Source organism: Phyllobates terribilis, unplaced genomic scaffold (genome assembly GCF_046119375.1).
Source record: "Phyllobates terribilis strain yellow unplaced genomic scaffold, ASM4611937v1 Scaffold_9__5_contigs__length_417890890, whole genome shotgun sequence".
Taxonomy (NCBI): Eukaryota; Metazoa; Chordata; class Amphibia; order Anura; family Dendrobatidae; genus Phyllobates; species Phyllobates terribilis.
This window is the reverse complement of record NW_027362769.1, coordinates 132,175,256-132,196,841: the sequence shown is the minus strand read 5'-3', so window position 1 is coordinate 132,196,841 and position 21,586 is coordinate 132,175,256. Positions and strand designations below refer to the sequence as shown.

The window sequence follows — 21,586 nt, the reverse complement described above, 5'->3', positions numbered from 1 at the left end:
CAAGCTCATGGCTGGCAGAAATTTCAATTTTGTGGTGCCTGGTTTGCCCATTATGCTCCAAACTTATTAAGAGGTTTTCACCACTTAATAAGTCCAACACATTTTACTCCAGCACGCTTTTGATTAAAGGGGTTGTCCGGGATTTTGGTTATTATTAGCTTCATAACTTACAGGCAGGTAGTTGCTGACTTACTTGCCTGTTCTGCCCGCAGATCTCTACCGGCTCAAAGCAGTCACAGACCATTCCTGTAGTTGATTCTGCAGCTTATGGTGATATCACGTTGACAGAGCAGCTTCTTCTCTTCTGCTCTGTTCTGTTAACAGGACATCTCTGCCAACGTCATGTTGATTGATAGCTGGCTCCCTGCTGCCTAACTTCAGGAAGCAGTGGCGTAACTAGAGTTCAATGGGCCCCAGTGCAAAATTTGGATCGCTCATCCTGGTATATATATATATATGCCCTCCATCCTGGTATATATGTCCCTCATCCTAGCCCCATCCTAGTATATATATCCCCCATCCTGGTATATATGTCCCTTATGCAGGGCCCAATCCTGGTATATATAACAATTATACTCACTGTCCCTCCGCTCCCCCGCTGCACAGCGTCCTCTTCTGAAGCCGGCAGCTGACTTCAGCATGGAAGCGACAGGAGCACATGACATTACTGCCATGTGTCCCCAGTCACATGCACGCCGACATCAGCTGCTGGCCTCTAAGTGCCCGGCAGTGTGTATTGCTGAGCATGGACCCGACGGGTCTCTGCGCCGCAATACAATTCGACTGAATGTATGCACAAGAACACACATCCAGTTGAAGTTTTTGCTTGCGGGCCCCTCACCCATACAAGCCCGGTCGCGCCCTCTGTGACCGCGATCATTACGCCGACTGTCAATCAGCATGATGTCGGCATTGTCGCCCTGTTGACAGAGCATACCGGAAGAGAAGGCACTGTTCTGTTAACATGAGGTGAAATGAAGCAGGAGAGTCACTGCCAGAGTCAGCAGAGATCATCTCCAGGCAGAACAGTCAGGTATTTTGCAACTATCTGCTGGAAAGTTTTTAGCCCCATACTAAAAAATTTGCAAAGTCCCAGATTATCCCTTTAAGGCTGACTTCACCCATTGTAGTCAAGGTGCAATTTTTTGCTGTAGTTTCAAAAATAGTGACAAACACGAAAAAAAATGCACCAAGGCCGCAACATGTAAACGCAACCACAGACTGACATATAAATCGGTTCTCTTAGGTCGTAGTGTCCTCTGCTTGCTGTCATTAACTAGGAACCTTTACTGTGCACATCCAGACGGTAATATTCTGTCCCAGTCATGTGATTATCATACAAGTGCACGGCTTGTTACAAGGGAGAGGTCTGATGATTATATTGTAATGAGCCGTGCACCTGTGTGACCATGACCGTAGTATAATGCAGGCTGTAAATCAGAGTCCAGTGCAAGTAATGCAATGTATTTTATAAAACTACTCGACTGTATATGTAGATTATATGCATATAATTTACATAAACAGTTGCATTTCTATAAAGTGGTCATCAGAGGTGGACATACACTTTAACATCTCATTCCATCATAGACATAAAACGCTACTTCATAAACGAGACCAGATCTTTTTTGTTTTTTGGACCTCATCAGTACAGAGTTCAGCTTAGACACCCATCTATCATTCTTAACTTTTTTCTGGTCTTGACATATCCCCAGACAAATGGCTTGGGATGACCAGCCTTGAAAAGACGCTCTGTGTGACTGCAGACTTATGAATCCCCCCAGCGCACGCACTGTGCGCTGGGGGGATTCGCCGGTTGCAGACCTGGGACCGGAGGGTATATATGTCTTATACATACTCCCGGCCAGTGGGCGCGGCCTTGACCTCCATACACTTGTATGGATCAAGGCCGCGCCCTCTAGTCAGCCACGCCCACTAGATGGCATGTCACTAGACGGGGTGCGGCCTTGCTCCGTACAAGTGTATGGAGGTCAAGGCCGCGCCCACTGGCTGCAGACTTATCGATTTGGACCAGACAACCCCTTTAAGACAAATTTTACACATGAATTGAGAATTTTGAGAATGAATGATCAGACTAGCGGGAGAAAGAAGCAAATTTCTCTAAGATACAGTACAGACCAAAAGTTTGGACACCCCTTCTCATTTAAATATTTTTCTGTATTTTCATGACTATGAAAATTGAACATTCACACTGAAGGCATCAAAACTATGAATTAACACATCTGGAATTATATACTTAACAAAAAAGTGTGAAACAACTGAAAATATGTCTTATATTCTAGGTTCTTCAAAGTAGCCACCTTTTGCTTTGATGACTGCTTTGCACACTCTTGGCATTCTCTTGATGAGCTTCAAGAGGTAGTCACCGGAAATGGTTTTCACTTCACAGGTGTGCCCTGTCAGGTTTAATAAGTGGGATTTCTTGCCTTATAAATGGGGTTGGGACCATCAGTTGTGTTGTGCAGAAGTCTGGTGGATACACAGCTGATAGTCCTACTGAATTGACTGTTAGAATTTGTATTATGGCAAGAAAAAAGCAGCTAAGTAAAGAAAAACGGAGTGGCCATCATTACTTTAAGAAATGAAGGTCAGTCAGTCCGAAAAATTGGGAAAACTTTGAAAGTGTCCCCAAGTGCAGTTGCAAAAACCATCAAGCACTTCAAAGAAACTGGCTCACATGAGGACCACCCCAGGAAAGGAAGACCAAGAGTCACCTCTGCTTCTGAGGATAAGTTTATCTGAGTCACCAGCCTCAGAAATCGCAGGTTAACAGCAGCTCAGATTAGAGACCAGGTCAATGCCACACAGAGTTCTAGCAGCAGACACATCTCTACAACAACTGTTAAGAGGAGACTTTGTGCAACAGGCCTTCATGGTAAAATAGCTGCTAGGAAACCACTGCTAAGGACAGGCAACAAGCAGAAGAGACTTGTTTGGGCTAAAGAACACAAGGAATGGACATTAGACCAGTGGAAATCTGTGCTTTGGACTGATGAGTCCAAATTTGAGATCTTTGGTTCCAACCACCATGTCTTTGTGCGACGCAGAAAAGGTGAACGTATGGACTCTACATTCCTGGTTCCCACCGTGAAGCATGAAGGAGGAGGTGTGATGGTGTGGGGGTGCTTTGCTGGTGACACTGTTGGGGATTTATTCAAAATTTAAGGCATACTGAACCAGCATGGCTACCACAGCATCTTGCAGCGGCATGCTATTCCATCCGGTTTGCGTTTAGTTGGACCATCATTTATTTTTCAACAGGACAATGACCCCAAACACACCTCCAGACTGTGTAAGGGCTATTTGACCAAGAAGTAGAGTGATGGGGTGCTACGCCAGATGACCTGGCCTCCACAGTCACCAGACCTGAACCCAATCGAGATGGTTTGGGGTGAGCTGGACCGCAGAGTGAAGGCAAAAGGGCCAACAAGTGCTAAGCATCTCTGGGAACTCCTTCAAGATTATTGGAAGACCATTTCCGCTGACTACCTCTTGAAGCTCATCAAGAGAATGCCAAGAGTGTGCAAAGCAGTCATCAAAGCAAAAGGCGGCTACTTTGAAGAACCTAGAATATAAGACATATTTTCAGCTGTTTCACAGTTTTTTGTTAAGTATATAATTCCACATGTGTTAATTCATAGTTTTGATGCCTTCAGTGTGAATGTACAATTTTCATAGTCATGAAAATACAGAAAAATCTTTAAATTAGAAGGTGTGTCCAAACTTTTGGTCTGTACTGTATATTACAAAGTTTCGTAGCTTCACATATACTATTGATTTATGAAATAGAAAATTTAAGAGAACCTGTCAGCATGATATTGCAATGTAAAGTACAGACATGGTCGTAATGGTGTTACACTGATTAAATTGATGCCTTTGATGAAGAAATCTGCATTGTAGTTCTTATTTAATCAGTATTTTCAGTTTTCTGCTAATAAGATTTTGGTGCACTGGGTCTTCTCCTCCTTCCCCGGCCACTCCACCTGCCTCCAGTCTTTAAATGATAGTTCACTGATTTTTCAGGGACCCACCTCCTGCTTAAAATCTCGCACTAGAATTGCTATGGGTGGTGCATGTGCAGTCTTAGATCTCGACTCAATGACGTAATTTATAGACGCTTGCTCATGCACTGTTCACGGCGCCATTTCATTGAAGATTAGCCTTGAAATCAATCTGCGCACACGCCACCATGGCAGTGTCGGCACCGGCGTGTGATTTCAAACAGGAGGCAGGTTACTCTTGTTTGAAGTCTTGCCCCGACCTTGCTGTGGGCTGTACGTACATACTGTAGATTGAATTCTCAGCTGGTCTAAAATAGAATGGCGCCATGGGTGGCACATGCACAGTTGTCTCCAAATTATGTCACTGAGCTGAGATCTCAATCTGTGCATGCGCCACCCACAGCAATGACGGCATTGTTGGCAGGAGATTTCAAACAGGCGGCATTCAAAGACAAGAGGCCGGTGGATGGGGTAGGGAAGGAGTAGAAGAGAAAAAGACCCAGTGCACAGTCCGGCCCCTGTGCACCAAAATCTAATTACCAGAAAACTTCAAAGGCTGATTAAAGAAGAACCGGAACACAGATTTCTTCACTAAAAGTATCAATTTATTCTGTATAAAAGCAAGCACCATTCCGGCCATGTCTTTACTTTAACTTGCAAAATCATGCTGACAGATTCTCTTTAAACGACGGTCACTTTTTAAGAAAATTTGCAAAAAGATAAGGGTGGACTGGACACATCTATACTTGAGCTGCAATGACTAAAACCTCACTGGATGGGCTGGTGCAGGCGACCATATGTTCTCCATCCACAAAAATCGGTCTGATTGTGCTAATCTCTGATCAGACTCCAATTTTCTCGGAGGTAGAAAGAAAAAAACAGTTTCTCCATGATGTCAGTCATTGAAAATCAGACTGCACTCCAATGTTTTCCTGGGACCCATAGACATGAATGGGCGCGTGCCATTTTATTGGAGGCAAATTGTGCATGCTGCAATTTTTTTCCTCTGACAACTCTGTGCAAGGAAAAAATCTGACATGTGCATGGCCTCAGTAAATAACATTGGACCAAGTGTGATGCGATGTTTTGACTCGGACTGAAACTACAGCCGTCTGCATGAGCCCAAATATTGACTTCTATAGCTACACTAAGAAGTGAGGCTGTGTTCATAACACTTCACATAGATGACCAGATTCCTTCTCCGTACTGATGAGGTCCGAAAGACCAAAATCAACCATTTTTAACTTTACATTTTTCGAATAGACTGGAAAATTGTTTTTCAAATTGTGTATCCCAGCTGATTGTAAACTACCACCACCAGCGAGCATTGCTTGGACAGGCTGTGGATATCCAAGTTTGCTGGTAGTAGTAGTATCCTACTATCTTATCAGGTTCACAAATTTGTATGTGCCATGGTGCATAGGCCCAGATGCCATATCTCTAAAAATATTTGTACCAGAAAGCTCGTATTGATTGTTATTTTTATATCTGCATCTTATCTCATTATTCTGAGATCAAGTCTTAGGCCGGTTTAACGTATCAGACATTCACGGTCTGAATATGGACCATGACGTCCAGACCAGCTATGGGTCTCGTGACACAAACTCAAGAACCTCATGAGATTTTTGAGATCGGATCAACAGACCCGGGTACAGTCTGGACAAAGAGGTCTGTACTTGGTCCGTAAACGTTGGAAGTATGAAACCGATCTAATACTGTGCATCTATGATGATTAAACATATGTTTGAAATGTAATATTCTGTATTTTTGAACTATTCCCTACAGGTATGTTTCTTTCAAATATAATAGAGAAATATTTTGTTTCACCAACGTTATTTCGAGTAATAAGACTTGCAAGGATTGGGAGAATCTTGCGTCTTATTAAAGGAGCAAAGGGAATCCGTACTCTGCTTTTTGCTTTGATGATGTCACTTCCAGCTTTATTCAATATTGGTCTTCTGCTCTTCTTGGTCATGTTCATTTACGCCATTTTTGGAATGTCCAATTTTGCTTATGTGAGGAATGGTGGTGGCATTGATGACATTTTTAACTTCAAAACCTTTGGCAACAGTATGCTTTGCTTGTTCATGATCACAACATCAGCAGGGTGGGATCTTTTGTTGGAGCCAAATCTTAAGACTGTAAAACCAGATTGTGAGCCCGAATATCGGCATAGTGGGAGCAATATAAAAGGTGACTGTGGTAACTCATCAATTGCCATCTTATTTTTTGTCAGCTATATAATCATCTCCTTCCTCATTGTGGTAAATATGTACATTGCGGTCATATTGGAAAATTTTAGTGTCGCCACGGAAGAAAGTGCAGAACCCTTGGGAGAAGATGACTTTGACATGTTCTATGAAGTTTGGGAAAAGTATGACCCAAAGGCTACGCAGTTTATTGAATACAATAAACTTTTTGATTTTGCAGATGAACTGGATCCACCTTTGCAAGTACCAAAACCAAACCAAATTCAACTTATTGCGATGGATCTGCCCATGGTCAATGGTGACAGAATCCACTGTCTCGACATTCTGTTTGCTTTCACAAAACGTGTTTTGGGTGGAGAGGAAGGTATGGACTCTCTGCGTATAACAATGGAGGATCGGTTTATGGCCGCTAACCCATCTAAGAATCCTTATGAGCCCATTACAACTACCTTACGACGTAAGCAAGAAGAGGTATCTGCAATTATTATACAGCGTTGCTATAGGCACTACAGCGCTAGAAAAGCCGCGCGCGGGTTGACGGTGCCCAAGAAAAATAAAAGCAAACGTTCTAGTATCATTGCTAAAGGTGAACGGAGGTTTTCAAAATACATGAAAAGTTCCAGCACCATTGACTCAGACATGTCCACCTCAACCTTGTCACCCCCATCCTACGACAGTATCAAAAAGGCTCACGATAAAGACAACGCTTAAAAGGAAGATGCTGGGAAAGGTAGACAAAGTCATACGAAATGAATCAATAGTGACCATTAAGAAAGATCATGGACCAACTTGCTTGGGGAGCTATGCCAAATTGTCAACTCTATGTATGATGTAAGTTTAGTGCCTATAAAACTGTATGGAAATGACGCTTTCTATAGGATCTACAAGAGGTCTATAAACGTTAAAAGGCTCATTTTTGTATCCAGATTATGAACTTTTACGATGCAAATTTTCCACTTAAGCTAAGGGTCATTTGGGCTTAGGTGTCTATATACTCTGCTGGACAATCATAGTGACTTCTGCTGCTTTTTTAAAATGTCATGTGATTATTAATCACATGATCATTGGATGCATTCGTAAAAAAAAAAGTTTAATCACTGCCGACTTATGGATATGGATAATAATTACCATTCAACACTATTGGAGCTACAGAATCAATTTTATTTTTAGCAATTATTTGTTGACTACGGAAAATATCAAATGTTCAATAATATGTTCAACAATGTTAATGTGCCTCTGACGTCACAAATGGTTTCAATTCTGCAGCTTGAACACGTTCTACACATTTCTGTAAAGTGCTCTTCTGTACAAAGAAAAAGAAGAAAAAAAAAAAAAACACTGAACACACACACATATATATAGCATATATTAATAGGGAATTTTAGTTAAAAGATGCAGTGACATTTTTGAAAAGTCGACTCTGCAATCAAATCAAAATTTTCTACTTTTTAGATTGCTTCATTCAAGTACATACTCTATTATGTTGCTCGCTTTGGAGGTCTTGCCTTGTTTTTTTTTTCTGGTCCTCCAATGACGAATACAACTGGGCAGACCGACGTCTTCCAGTGCTTGGCTTTCACCTATTTTATGGTCTTCATATTTTCTTGGCTTAATGAAGAGGCTTGAAAAAACTATTTGCTACAAAGAAGCCGAACATAAAGGACCACATCAGAGGCATTTGCACGACTAAGATATTGATGACCTATCCCTCCGATCAGCTGCTACGCCTCCCTATTACCACCGGATGTACACAGTGTATGGAGCACCATGCACTGTGTAGTGGCCGTTCTCAGATATTGCAGCTCGGCATTTATCAAAGTGGAAAGCCACAATAAAGGGGTGGTCTAAAAGCCAAAGTAATTTTCATTTTAAATCCCTATCTATTTAGTTCCATAATCTAAGATATTTTTGAATATACTTGCATTAAAAATTCCCGATCCTTCCCAAACTACACTATATAACTGCTTTCCTTTTTTTTTCACTTCCTTTTTGATGACGCTTCATTGCATGCTGGGATACTCCAAACGAAGTGCTATCAGGGGCAGTGGCTGCGGTCACTGACTCATTCTCTGCCCCCTCTCTGATATAAAGCGTCATCATTGACGCTCGTTTCTGAAGCAGGGCTAGTCACTGCGCGCTGTCCACTGTGTGATGTGCACAATGACAGCGCACTCTCTCGCCAGCTCAGACAAGCAGTAGGAAGCTGGCAACAGAGCGCGTTGTCAGAGTACCTGCAAGCCGGGTAGTGTGACAACGAGCTCTGTTGCCGCCTTGTTACTGCTGATCTGAGCTGGAAACAGAGCGCGCTGTCATCGTGCACATCACAAAGTGCACGGTGTGCAGGGCCTAGCCCAGCCACAGAAATGAGCATCACTTCATCTCAGGCAGGGTGCAGAGGCTACGGCAGTGACCCCCCTGATGACACTTCGTTTGAGTATCACAGCATACATTGAGATTTTCAAACAAAGCGTCATCAAAAAGGAAGAAGGGAAAAAAAATAGAAAAGCAGTTAGATAGTGTAGTTAGGAAAGGATATGGAATTTTTAATGCAAGTATATTAAAAAATAGTTTACATTGTAGCGCTATATAGATAGTGATTTAGCTGAAATTTTCTTTGCCTTTGGACCACCACTTTAAGCAAGAACATCCACTACACAGTGTGTGGAAGTCATGTGCTTTGACTCAGTAGACTGTGCACTTCTTGCAATTGCAGGAATTACATGTCCCTCATCAATCTAATATTGATGCCCTATCTCAATGATAGGTCATTAATATCTTAGTCCCAGACAAACAGGTAATAGAATGATATGTACCAAATGTTTTAAAAGGCATTTGCCCTATAGCAAATTTGGTACATTTTGGCCCCAATTCTTCAAAGCGATTACCCCAGAATTCTGTCATAAATCACTTTGAAAAGTCCTAAAATGTTTGCATAAAAATTTTGCAACTTTTGGCATTTCCACACCAGTTTCGTCCAGCTTCATCAAAATAGGTGGAGCAGGGCCGTAACAACACAGCTTGTCTAATTCTTGACTGGAGTAAGATTTGTGGCGAGGCGCATGGAGGCGCACGCCACTTGTCAGAAACTCCTGATTCTTGCACCTCTTAATGAATCACGAGGTTCTGACTCCAACACGCCCCTTCATCAAGACCATCATTGTTCACGCCAGTCTTGATGAATCTTGACTTTTTAAATGACAAAGTCAATTGCTGCATACAATCAATTTGCACCATCTTCACTCAATTTTTTCAATAAATTTGAACTAAATTATGTTCCCATTTTGGAAATTGACAAGAAATGGTTTTTTTATGGTGCAATATATACGCCACCTGTCATAATCTATTCAGTAAATGTGGACCATAATATTTGTCCCACTGTTTACAATGTGCGTAGGCTATATATGTGGTGTACATATCTTGAGTCTGTATTCACTATCCAACCCCCTTTGTGAAACAAAGTCGACTGCTTGATACGTGTTATTTTATTCTTGTGTTGTAAGGTGTAGTTGCTTGAACTTTTCAATATGGCAAAAAAAAGTTAGATCAAAGTATTCCAGCCATCCATATGCCAAAGGACACACTTTTTAGTATATGTATGGGCAACAAAACTTTTATTGGCTGGTCAGACTTATACTTTGGGGGCATTTTTCCAATATGTACACCAAATATATACTCTAAAGAGCAAAAGAATCTTGCAAAATTAAATATTTCTCTTTTTTTGTTTATTTCCTTCAGAAGGATGGTTTTGATCTTCTGCTTGGCAATAAGATTTTATTATAGGGCATTGATGTTTTATTATATTTATTAATTACTTTATGTATCATTTTCATTCATTTTGTACCTTTTTTAGATCTGTTCTGCTATCACATATTGTGGGATAGGAAATGTGTAAAATGTAGTACCGTAAGGACAGTGGTGTGATCTTTTCATAAAGAAAAGTTAGGAAATCGTAGCATCTGCTTGATATCCGCAGCATTACACCACTTTTTTCCCCTGTACTACTTTTTCAGCTTAACTTGAAAGGGTTATATTCAAATAAAAGGATATTTATTTTCTTGCAACTGCGCCACTCTTCTCCATAAGCTTTATGTTGTATTGCAGCTGTGCCATATTAAAAGAGTAAGTAAACTTTTGTTATTTAATTATTCAACAGCCTTTGCAAAGTTCTGAAACTTTGTAATATACTCCATTACCTTAGTTTGCTTCCTTTTCTCTCGAAACCTTGCTGAAATTTCTGTTTTAACTGCTCTTTTAGAAGCAGCTTTGAACTGCCTCTCTAGCAAGAATCTGTACACAAATACTGCTTTCAAACAAGCTTCATGTTTGGGGTTTGTTACAATACTGGCGTAGTAGTGCTGGAAACCAGTGGCCGAATGAGCAGGAACAGCAAGTGATAGTAGAAGTTCTTGGATAAAGCAAAGGAGTTGTAGGAAACAATCCGTAGATGAATGAGAACAGTCTGCGTAAGAATGTTCAGGAGCTGGAGATTGAAACTAGGCTAACAGCTAGACATAATACTCAATCAATGAGTGAGAGATGCATGTGGCTTTAAGTAGGCCCAAATAGGAAACAATATGGATTCCACAGGTTCAGAATCTGCCATATTAGTAAAGGGCAATTGCAGAACACAACAGCAGCCTCCAGTTATAACAAGTGGAATTACGGCACAATTATTAAGGTGAACAATAGCAGCCGCTAGTGGTCAAACTGTAAAAGAACAACGGGAATTTTGATAGGATTAGGGAACAGAGAAGCTCATTCAGTGAGAGTGTTTGTAAATAGTATTTGAGTATGGATTTTTTGCTAGAGCAGCAGTTCAAAGCAGGTTCTGAAAGAGCATGAACTAGGCAGTTAAAACTGCACTTTCAGCATGGTGTTTCTGAGAGAAGGAATCAAAGCAAAGTAATGAAGTATATTACAAAGATTCATGCCTTTTCAAAGGCTAATCACTAATAATATAAAATTAAGTGGATGGAACAAGTTGCAATATAAGATATAGCCTATGGAGAAGAGTGGCTTTTTTCTAGAAAAAAAATAGGAATAACAATCCCTTTAATAAGGCATAATATATTACAGGTTCCTATATGTATTTGCCTTCAAATCTCTGTGTATAATACTGATGGATACTTAATATAGTAGAAAGCCATATTTTAAATCTGTTATTAGGACCTTAGATCACACGAAGATGTAACCTGCAGGTAATACACATTTTTTTGTAATAGATTACTTGATCCTACTTGATGCATAGCCAAATATAAGGAAATGTATTCCAACATACTCTTTATAAAATAGTATAAATAAATATATATATAGATATATATATCTTGCATTTTGTAAATAAATAAATAAAAAAAAAGTATTAGTTGAGGGCTCTGTGTGGTGAAAACCATGATGAATTCACTAATGGATCTGATAATTACAAGATGAAAATAAAAGCACTATATGTGGTAAATGGATGTATGTGTCTGTATATTCCTGGGATACAAAAGGAATGTTTAGCACAAAATTATACAATAGAAATACAAAAGTGTTTTCTTAAGTCTTTCCTTTTAATGGTGGATATAGCATAACAGCACATGTAGAGCAGCTGAAAATGGAAATATAATGCAATTTCTTATATAAAGTAAAATCATAATAATCTGGCACCTTCAGGGCTGTTGAGCAGCAAAACTACCAGAAATTCCTATTAACCCAACATCGCACAAAAGTACCTTAAATGGACATATAGTACCTACTTATAGGAATTATGATATCACAAAACAACCTCAATGTTTACATTTATTTTCAAAATTTGAAGAAAAAAAAAACATTTTTAATTTTCCATATCATTAATAAAAAAAATCAGAAGTTTTGCAATTTGGCCAAAGATGTTAATACCAGATTTATGCTTCCTATTCTGTAGAGAAGATTATTCAGCAGTCTGATTATCATCACAGACAAGATGTTGGGGACTTATAACACCTCTATATACAGTAAACCCAGGATCCACCGTTTGCGATAGATGTTACAGCTCACCTCCTCCACCTCTCTGCACAATGATTTTTACCCAGAGCAGAAAGTTCTCTTGCAAAAGTTAATGAGTTAAATCCAAGCTATTGGTGGATGTGGCTGGTGAAAAAAACAAACAAGAAGAATGGGATAATTATTAGGACTAATGGTCAATGTGAAAATTACAAGATTTCTGGTCTTTTTTATATTGGTAGTGATATGGAAAATTAAAAAAAAAATGGCAAAACATTTTTAAAAATACATTTAACATAAAAACACCATTTAAGCAATAGATCATGTTCAGGTGACACATTCCCTTTAATGCCTTTTATTGTGGGAAGCACATCTTTTTCTGCAGGCCAGAAGCTAATTGGTACCAGGTAATTGGATTACATGGCAGCACAGTGGGTCATGAGTAGGGTGAGCGGACCCGTGGAAGTTTGGGTTCTGGTACCCGACCCAAACTTTAGTTCAAAGTTTGACTTAGGTACCAGAACTGTACCCGAGTTTGAACCTGAAACCCATTGAAAACAATGGAGACCCAAACTTTGGAACTGTAAAATTCTCTCTCTCTCTCTTCCTCCGGAACTCCGAACATTCCGGGAGAAGTCAGTGTTCGGAGTTTAGCACCGAATACTGAATGTCTGGTACGAACTCCAAACCTTTAAGTTCGGGTTCACTCATCTCCAGTCATGAGTGATGAAGTACCATCCATATGGACAATGCAAATAGGATTGACATTGTGTGGATAGTGTTAGCTGATCTACCATGACACTAAGGATAGGCACATATGGTATGCCAGGCATACTACTACCTTACTGCTTTGCCTGCCTATTTTTTTTATGACCTCAGTGTTCATATGATAATACGGCAGTTAGAAATGTATTACTTGTTTCACAGCCTTGACATCTTCATCCATAATCATACTGTTCCTCCTTTATTAGGTGCTAGAGTCTATCAGCCATTAAAGGGGTTTCCCACCTTTGGATACACTTTTTTTTTTTTACTTAAATGCATATATTTCTTGCTAAAAATAATTTTTGTAATTGGGTTTCATAAGAAAAATTGCACCATTTGCCTTCTGTAGCTTCTGTGTAGCACTACGTATTGCTGGATACAGAATGAGTTATCTGAGAATCTGTGTGTAATGTCGTCCTAACGGTCTGATTGGAGAGTTTGTAATTCTTTTATCTGCCTTTTTGTGACCTGATCTAAACTGATTTATGACCTCAGACCACATCGAAGTAGAATGTGCAGGGAAACACAAAGTCTGTAAAAAGCCAAACGGGGCAACATTTTAAATGAAAACCAATTGCAAAAAAAGATTTTTAACCCCAGATACCTGCATTTAAATAAAAAAAATGGTGTCTTCAAAACTGTTGAAGGGGTAATTAGACTCTACTCATATCCTAAGCATGGGGTGAGCAGGGCCTCCTACCTGCTGGCATCTTCGGCTCCACTTTTGATAAGCTGGCCATTGTGACATGGTTCACACACGACATTGCGCCATGCCGGCTAATCGAATAAGAAGCTGGGGATGCAGGCAGGCAAGTGGGGGTTTGCAGGGCTCCCGACCGGCCATGGACTAGTGACTCTGCTGCTGGAATTTCTTCCCTTATGTCTGTGATCTTGCATTTATAATTTCGGCCCTTGTACATGGTTTCAACTATGGATAACATATACACACTAACCTGGTTACAAAATATTTTATGTCTCGTCCAAATAGCTGAAAAATTCCCCAAAATTGTAAAAGAAGATGAAAGGATATGGAACTCCATTAAAATCAAAGGAATAAAAGCTATTATGGTTTCTGTAACATAACAAGGAGCAAAGGAAGAAAGTACACAGAACGATTTGTATGAACGAAGTGATAAATAAAAAAGATAAATTAGTTTTGTCCACATGTGACGACCAAAAGTATTCAAATAAGTTTAATGAACCCATAACTATATCATATTACCACTTTCTTAGACAATCAATGCTTAGAGTGATAATCTAAAAAAATATATATCATAAAACCATGGGATGTGGCCTTCATATGCACTGTAGATTCTAAAAAGTATCCGAAAATCAGGAATAGAAGAGTGGTTTATTGTTAACGAGTTTCAAAGTAAAACTGACTCCTTCATCAGAACAACCCCATGTAAAGTGGCAAAGTAACATGCATGTGGTTAAATACAGAAAAAAATTCAAATAAGGGCACTACTTATTGTCAGGCAGGTCCTATTTAAGCAATCTCTTGATTGAGAACAAGTGTGGCAGTAATCAGTCCTGTGTGTGGCTAGGGAAATTGAACTCAGCTTCCCAAAGATGTGATAATCCACAGTTAATTTATGTTTTCCCTTAATAATAAAGACCTTCATTTAAAAACTGCATTTTGTGTTTACTTGTGTTATCTTTGTCTAATATTTAATTTTTTTTGTGATCTGAAACATTTAAGTGTGACAAACATGCAAAAGAATAAGAAATCAGGAAGGGGGCAAACACTTTTTCACACCACTGTATATAAAATAGTTCATATACGCAAGTCGCAATAATCCAATCCGGCCAACTCCACTCCAGGAATCCGTACTGACACTTTGCAATGTCATTGTATGATAAAAATGACCCAGCAGCATCATTCTCCAGGTCAGTGCAATTCTGGCAATATTAAAATTGCTGTCACTTTTTAATTTTAATTTTGGTGATGAAAAGAAAATTCAGAAGTTTGTTAAAAAAAAAAAAAGAGTTTGGTATGTGATAACAATTTCTTGGATTCATAATCATAACATTTTTATTTTTCCGCTAATGAATCTTAGTGAGGGCTTGACTTTTACGTGGTGAGCTGACCTTTTTATTGATACCAATTTAGGGTACAAACAATATTTTGATTGCTTTTTATAACATTTTTTTTAGGGAGACGAGATGACCAAGTATGTCTTCAATTGTGTTTTGAATTTTTTTCTTTTTGACATGAAATTCTCACCAGATGTCGATAACAACCCATCCAATCCACACAGGCAAAGAAATCAAACCATAGATGTCAATAAATTAAGTTCTGTGTAATAATGAGAAATGACACAGGGAAAAACTATTGAACACTCTTACTGAAATTTATTTAATACTTTGTACAAAAGCTTTTGATGGTGATGAAGCTTCAAGACACCTCCTGTATGGAGAAACTAGTTGCGTTGTTCAGGTGTGATTTTGGCCCATTCTTCCACATAAAAACTCTTCAAAACCTAAAGGTCCCATGGGCTCCTTCAATAAACTCTGAGCTTTAGTTCATTCCATAAATTGTCTATTGGATTCAGGTCAGATGATTGGCAGAGCCATTCTAGAAGCTTGTCTTTTTTTCACTGAAACCAATTGAGAGTTTCCATGGCTGTGTGTTTGGGATAATTTGTCTTGATGAAATTTCCACCCTCGTTTCATCTTCATCATCCTAGTAGATGGCAGCAGATTTTTATCAAGTGTCTGGGTACATTTGCCCATTCATCCTTCCTTCAACTGCATGAAGTTTGCCACTGCCGTATGCTGAAAAACAGCCCCACACAATGATGTTCCAACTTCCAAACTTGACTGTTGGTATGTTTTTTTAACATGGTGTGTATTATGGCTTCCAAATAGTTCAATATTGGTTTCATCTGACCAGACTATATTCTCCCAGTATTTCACAGGCTTGTCTAAATGTTGTTGAGCAAACTTTAAATGCGCTAGACCATGCTGTTTGTTCAGCTATGGAGTCTTGCGTGGTGAGCATGCATACAGGCCATGGTGGTTGAGTTGATTACTTATAGTTTTCTTTGAAACAATTGTACCTGCTGATTCTAGGTCTTTCTATAGCTCTCCACAGTTGGTCCTTGGCTCTTGGACAACTCTTTGATAATTCTTTTCACTCCTCTGTCTGAAATCTTCTGGGGAGCACCTGGTCGTGGCCGGTTTATGGTGAAATTATGTTCTTTCCTCTTCCTGATTATTGCCCCAACAGTGCTTACTGTAACCTTCAGTAATTTAAAAATTCTTCTCTAACCAATGCCGTCAGTTTGCTTTGCAGCACTAAGGTTACAAAGGTCTTGAGACAGCTCACTGGTTTTACCCATCATGAGATGTTTCTCGTGTGGCACCTTGGTAATGAGACACCTTTTTATAGGCCATCAGTTGAACCAGCTGGTATTATTTTTCACTAAGTGGCAGGATTGCTTTATAATTAGTGATAGATTTCAGCTTGTGTCATGATTTTCCATGGCCTTTTGTACCTTTCCTGCTTCATGTGTTCAATACTTTTTCTCTGTGTCATTTCTCATTATTACACATAACAATTTATGGACATATATGGTTTGATTTCTTTGCCTGTGTGGATTGGATGGGTTGCTTGCTACCAACATTTGGTGAGAATTTCATGTCAAGAGCACCTTTAGAAATATATTTTACTTAGAAAATTGGTATTGCGTTCAATACCTATTTCATCCGCTGCCTGGATGTATGTATATATTATTATTTTTTAAACTTTTGTTTATTTTATTATTTTTATTTTTGGTCCCATAGGAAACTTGAACCCCGGCCATGATCATCTGATTGCTTATACTATATAATGTAAAGTCACACTATTGCAGTATATAGGACTTATCATGCTGTCCTACGAAGCCTAGCCTGTGGCTGAGCTTCACTCTTGGAAGCCAAAGGGAGAGTTATTTTCCATACTGACTAACCTTCAAGTCTTAGACCAAAAATGCGGTTTTGTGAATATAGCCCAAGTGCTGTCCATGGAAAAAACTGACATCTCACGGACAGCACTAGGGCCAATGTTATTGAATAGGGCTGTTCAAATGACCATTTTTTACGTGTACAGAGTGTCCATGTGAATAATAATTGCAATCTGCTGTATTTCAGATGAGACTTGCCTATTCAAGTTTATGGGTATGCAAAAAAAAAAAATTGGATCCCATACAGATCAACGATATAGCATCCAATTTTAATGGATACATTGCAATTATTAATATTTTAAACTGAATTTGGTCCTGTAAGTTTTATTAACTGCTGTTGTAAAAACGCCTGCCATACTGATCTCAATACAGAAGAAAAGTCATCCATTTATTCTGGATAAAAATAGGATGATTTTTTTCATACACTCATGTGAACGTAGCCTCAAAGTCCTGATGAACTGTCAGTTATCTTTTCTAAGTTTATTTTGGCTTAGTTAAGGAATAAGTGCTAAGCATTGTACGGAGTTTGAGGTGGCTAATGGTCGCGTAGTCGATGGGAGGTATGTGTCACAGAGACGGCTGTGATGTAACCCGGAGTGTTTCTCTAGTGCATGTCGCACTAAAAGGGCTTTGACGTCACTAGGCGAAACGCGCGTTGGGAAGTGTACTGTTTGGATACTCTCTGCTCAGTGGTATGTTACTTCTTGACTCACAGCTGTTATGATATATGATATATGTTACCTGGCTATGTAGCTAATTAGGTATGCATCGGCACTTTATGATGTAAGAGACTATTTTCTTAAGGTCCTGGCTGCCTTATCCAGGCTGATATACAGTTATCTGTGCGGAGCACTGTCTGTCACTTTATTCTGCATTGTCTGATACTGTAGCTAACTTATCTCAAGTAATAGTTTCTTAGTTGTCTCAGCCATATGAATTATTTGTGTTTAACTACATGCCTGTCACTTTATTGGATTTTTTACTATGTTGTAGCTATCATGTATTGAGCTGTTAATTTGAATGATAGGTAGTCCCTCTATATACACTATTTTTATTACTGTATGGTTATGATATACAGTACAGACCAAAAGTTTGGACACACCTTCTCATTTAAAGATCTTTCTGTATTTTCATGACTATGAAAATTGTACATTCACACTGAAGACATCAAAACTATGAGGACCGCCCCAGGAAAGGAAGACCAAGAGTCACCTCTGCTTCTGAGGATAAGTTTATCCGAGTCACCAGCCTCAGAAATCGCAGGTTAACAGCAGCTCAGATTAGAGACCAGGTCAATGCCACACAGAGTTCTAGCTGTTAGAACTCTCCTGTTAGGTTTTTTCTATCTTGCTGGTCACATGACCTTGTTTGCCTATTTAATCCTGCTCCGCCCTCCTGGCCTTGCTGGACTTCATTGTAATTTCTACTCTTAAGTTAGCCTGGTGCTTAGTTACCTTTCTCAGTCTGTTTAGCTTGGTCTTCGGACCTTTATGTTCTATGTTGTGTGTTTGTCTTTTACTGCTACAATTTCTGCTAGGAGGTGCCCAACTTTATCCCAGTCCCTAGTTCTTGTAGGGATCCCTCCCTTGCATCTATAGGTCTTCGTACAGACTAGCCGAGGACTTTAGCGGGTCTGATCGCAGGATCAGGTTCCCCGTTACATCGTAGGGATCTAGCTTAGTTCTATTGTAGGGACAGATCTCCTTTCTTTCCTTAGTGCTTGTAGCAGATCATAACAGTAAGTCCAGCCCAAAAATATCTCTAAGGAAAGACTTCTAGTTTCCATCATGGTGTCGGTTCAGGATTTGGCTCAACGCCTGCAGGGACTCTCTCTGGAGGTGGCCGAGCTCCAACAACACGTGGGTAGCTGTTCTGGAGCACATTTTGTGGAGCCAAAGGTACGTTTGCCTGATTTATTCTTTGGTGATCAACAGGAATTTTTTTCCTTTAAAAATGCTTGTTTATTGTATTTTCGTTTGAGACCCAGATCCTCTGGTGATGAATCACAGCGCATAGGGTTCATAATGTCACTTTTGCGCAAAGAACCTCAGGGATGGGCCTTTTCTCTCCAACCTAATGATCCATGCTTTAGATCAGTGGATAGTTTTTTTTCTGCTTTGGGTTTGTTGTATGATGATCCTGATCGTGTCTCATCAGCTGAGACTGAATTAAGACATTTGAGGCAGGGATCAGGTAATGTGGAAAAATATTGTTCTCACTTCCGTCGGTGGTCTGCCCAGGTGGGGTGAAATGATTCAGCTTTGAAAAGTTTGTTTCTTGCGGGGCTAGGTGAAAGGGTTAAGGATTTGCTAATTGCTTATTCCACACCTGGAAACTTGCAGGAGGCTATGCAATTAGCTATACGGGTGGACAGGAGACTGCGTGCAAGGGTTAATGAAAGTAAATCCTCTGCCATGTCAGCTCCGAGTCTTGAGAGGGTCTGTACTGACATTGGAGAGCCAATAGAGATCGGGGCGATGGCACCCCGCTCTCAGGAAAAAGACCGCAGATCTTCTGAAGGTTTGTGCTTTTATTGCGGAAAATCTGATCATTTTATTAAGAACTGTGTACTTCGTATGAACAAAGAAAAAAAAAAGGTCAGTTACGCCCGTATTGCCTGTTTAAATTCTAAGGGGGTATTTCTTTCTGCTACTACCACTGCTCAGGAAGAATTAATTGAATTTCGGATATTTGTGGATTGTGGTTCTACTCTGAATGTGATTGATGGGGGATTCTTGGAAAAACTTAAATTAAAACCCAAACCTTTGTCATCCCCTATTGCTGTGGTTTCTGTCGATGGCTCCCCCTTGAAGAGTGTTACTCACAAGGTCTGTGAATTTCCCCTCACTATTAATGGTGTTCATCAAGAAAATTTGGATTTGGTGGTATTAAATAATTTGCCTTCTCCAGTAATTTTGGGGTTACCCTGGTTAAAATTGCACAATCCTGTACTGGATTGGTCTACCAATGAAATTAAGTCCTGGAGTCCTTAGTGTTATGACAAGTGTTGTAATGGACGTATTGCTGCAGTGGAAAAAGGGGAATTACCTGTACCTATTCAGGATTTTTGGAGAGTTTTTTCTGAGGAGGAGTCACAAATATTGCCTCCCCATAGAGACTATGATTGTACCATTGAATTTGTCCCTGGAGCGACTCTTCCTAAAAGTCGTTTATTTAATCTTACTATTCCTGAGAGAAAGGCTTTGGAGGAATACATACAGACAAGCTTGGCCGCCGGTCACATTAGGCCTTCCAAGTCTCCTGTGGCTGTTGGATTTTTTTTTGTTAAAAAAAAGGATGGCGGTTTACGTCCTTGTCTGGACTTTCGTGAGATTAATAAAATTACTGTACGCAATCCTTACCCACTGCCATTGATTCCTGATTTGTTTAACCAGTTAGTGGGGGCCAAGTGGTTCTCTAAAATTGATCTCTGGGGGGCATACAATTTGTTGCGCATGAAGGAGGGTGATGAATGGAAGACTGCTTTTAACACTCCTGTGGGTCATTTTAAGAACCTGGTTATGCCTTTTGGTCTTACCAATGCTCCAGCATTTTTTCAGAATCTTATTAATGACATCCTTAGACCTTTGATCGGCAAAAATGTGGTTGTGTATTTGGATGACATTTTGATTTATTCGCCTGATCTGGAGTCTCATTGGCGGAGCGTACGTGAGGTATTACAGTTATTAATTGACAATTCGCTTTTTGCTAAGCTGGAGAAATGTGAGTTTGCTGTACAGAGAATTAGTTTTTTGGGCTACATTATCTCCAGCGAAGGCTTTGAGATGGACCCTGTGAAGGTTCAGGCGGTTCAGGAATGGCCTAGGCCTATTGGTTTGAAATCGATACAGAGGTTTTTGGGTTTCGCCAATTATTACAGAAAATTCATTAAAAATTTTTCTATTATTGTCAAACCACTGACCGATCTCACCAGGAAAGGTGCTAATACGGTTCAGTGGACTACTGAGGCCATTGAAGCTTTTGTGTTTCTAAAGGAGAGGTTCAGCTCTGCTCCTATCCTTATGCAGCCTGATGTGACTAAGCCGTTTTTGGTTGAGGTTGATGCTTTTTCGGTGGGGGTCGGTGCGGTGTTGTCTCAGGAAAGCAAGGATGGAGTACATCCCTGTGCTTTTTTTCAAAAAAATTTTCTGAGACTGAACTTAATTACAATATTGGTAATCGGGAATTGCTGGCTATTAAACTCGCATTTGAACACTGGCGTCATCTCTTGGAAGGAGCTGAATTTCCCATTCAGGTTTTCACTGATCATAAAAATCTGATCTATCTTGATGCTGCCAAGCGCTTGAATGCCCGTCAGGCTAGGTGGGCACTTTTTTTCTCGCGGTTTAATTTTTCCGTTACTTACATCCCGGGTACCAAGAATGTTAAAGCTGATGCTTTGTCTCGCAGCTTTTCTCCCATGGTTGGTGCTGAAGAGGAGGAGAGAATTTTACAAGAAGGTGTTGTGATTGCTGCTTTGGACTCCGTTTTGGAAGATGAGATTCTTAAAGCACAGGAGAATGCCCCATCTAACACTTCCCATGGGAGGTTGTTTGTGCCTAGGACCTTTAGGAGAGATTTGTTGAGTGTCATGAGACTCGGTTGGCAGGTCATCCAGGAATTTCTGAGACTAAGAGACTTGTGGGTCGCAGTTTTTGGTGGCCTGGATGGCAGAAGGAAGTCA

General features: G+C 39.9%; 1 protein-coding gene across 1 annotated transcript in view; it reads left to right on the top strand.

Moving 5' to 3' along the window:
- The window catches only part of LOC141161753 (sodium channel protein type 2 subunit alpha-like), a 231,400-nt gene extending 223,252 nt beyond the window's left edge, over positions 1 to 8,148 (top strand). Inside the window, exon 27 of the mRNA XM_073647026.1 lies at positions 5,805 to 8,148. Within this exon, the coding sequence (XP_073503127.1) occupies positions 5,805 to 6,940 (1,136 nt within the window). The 3' untranslated portion in view covers positions 6,941 to 8,148. The remainder of the gene's footprint in view (positions 1 to 5,804) is intronic.
- The last annotated feature ends 13,438 nt before the right edge of the window (positions 8,149 to 21,586 follow it).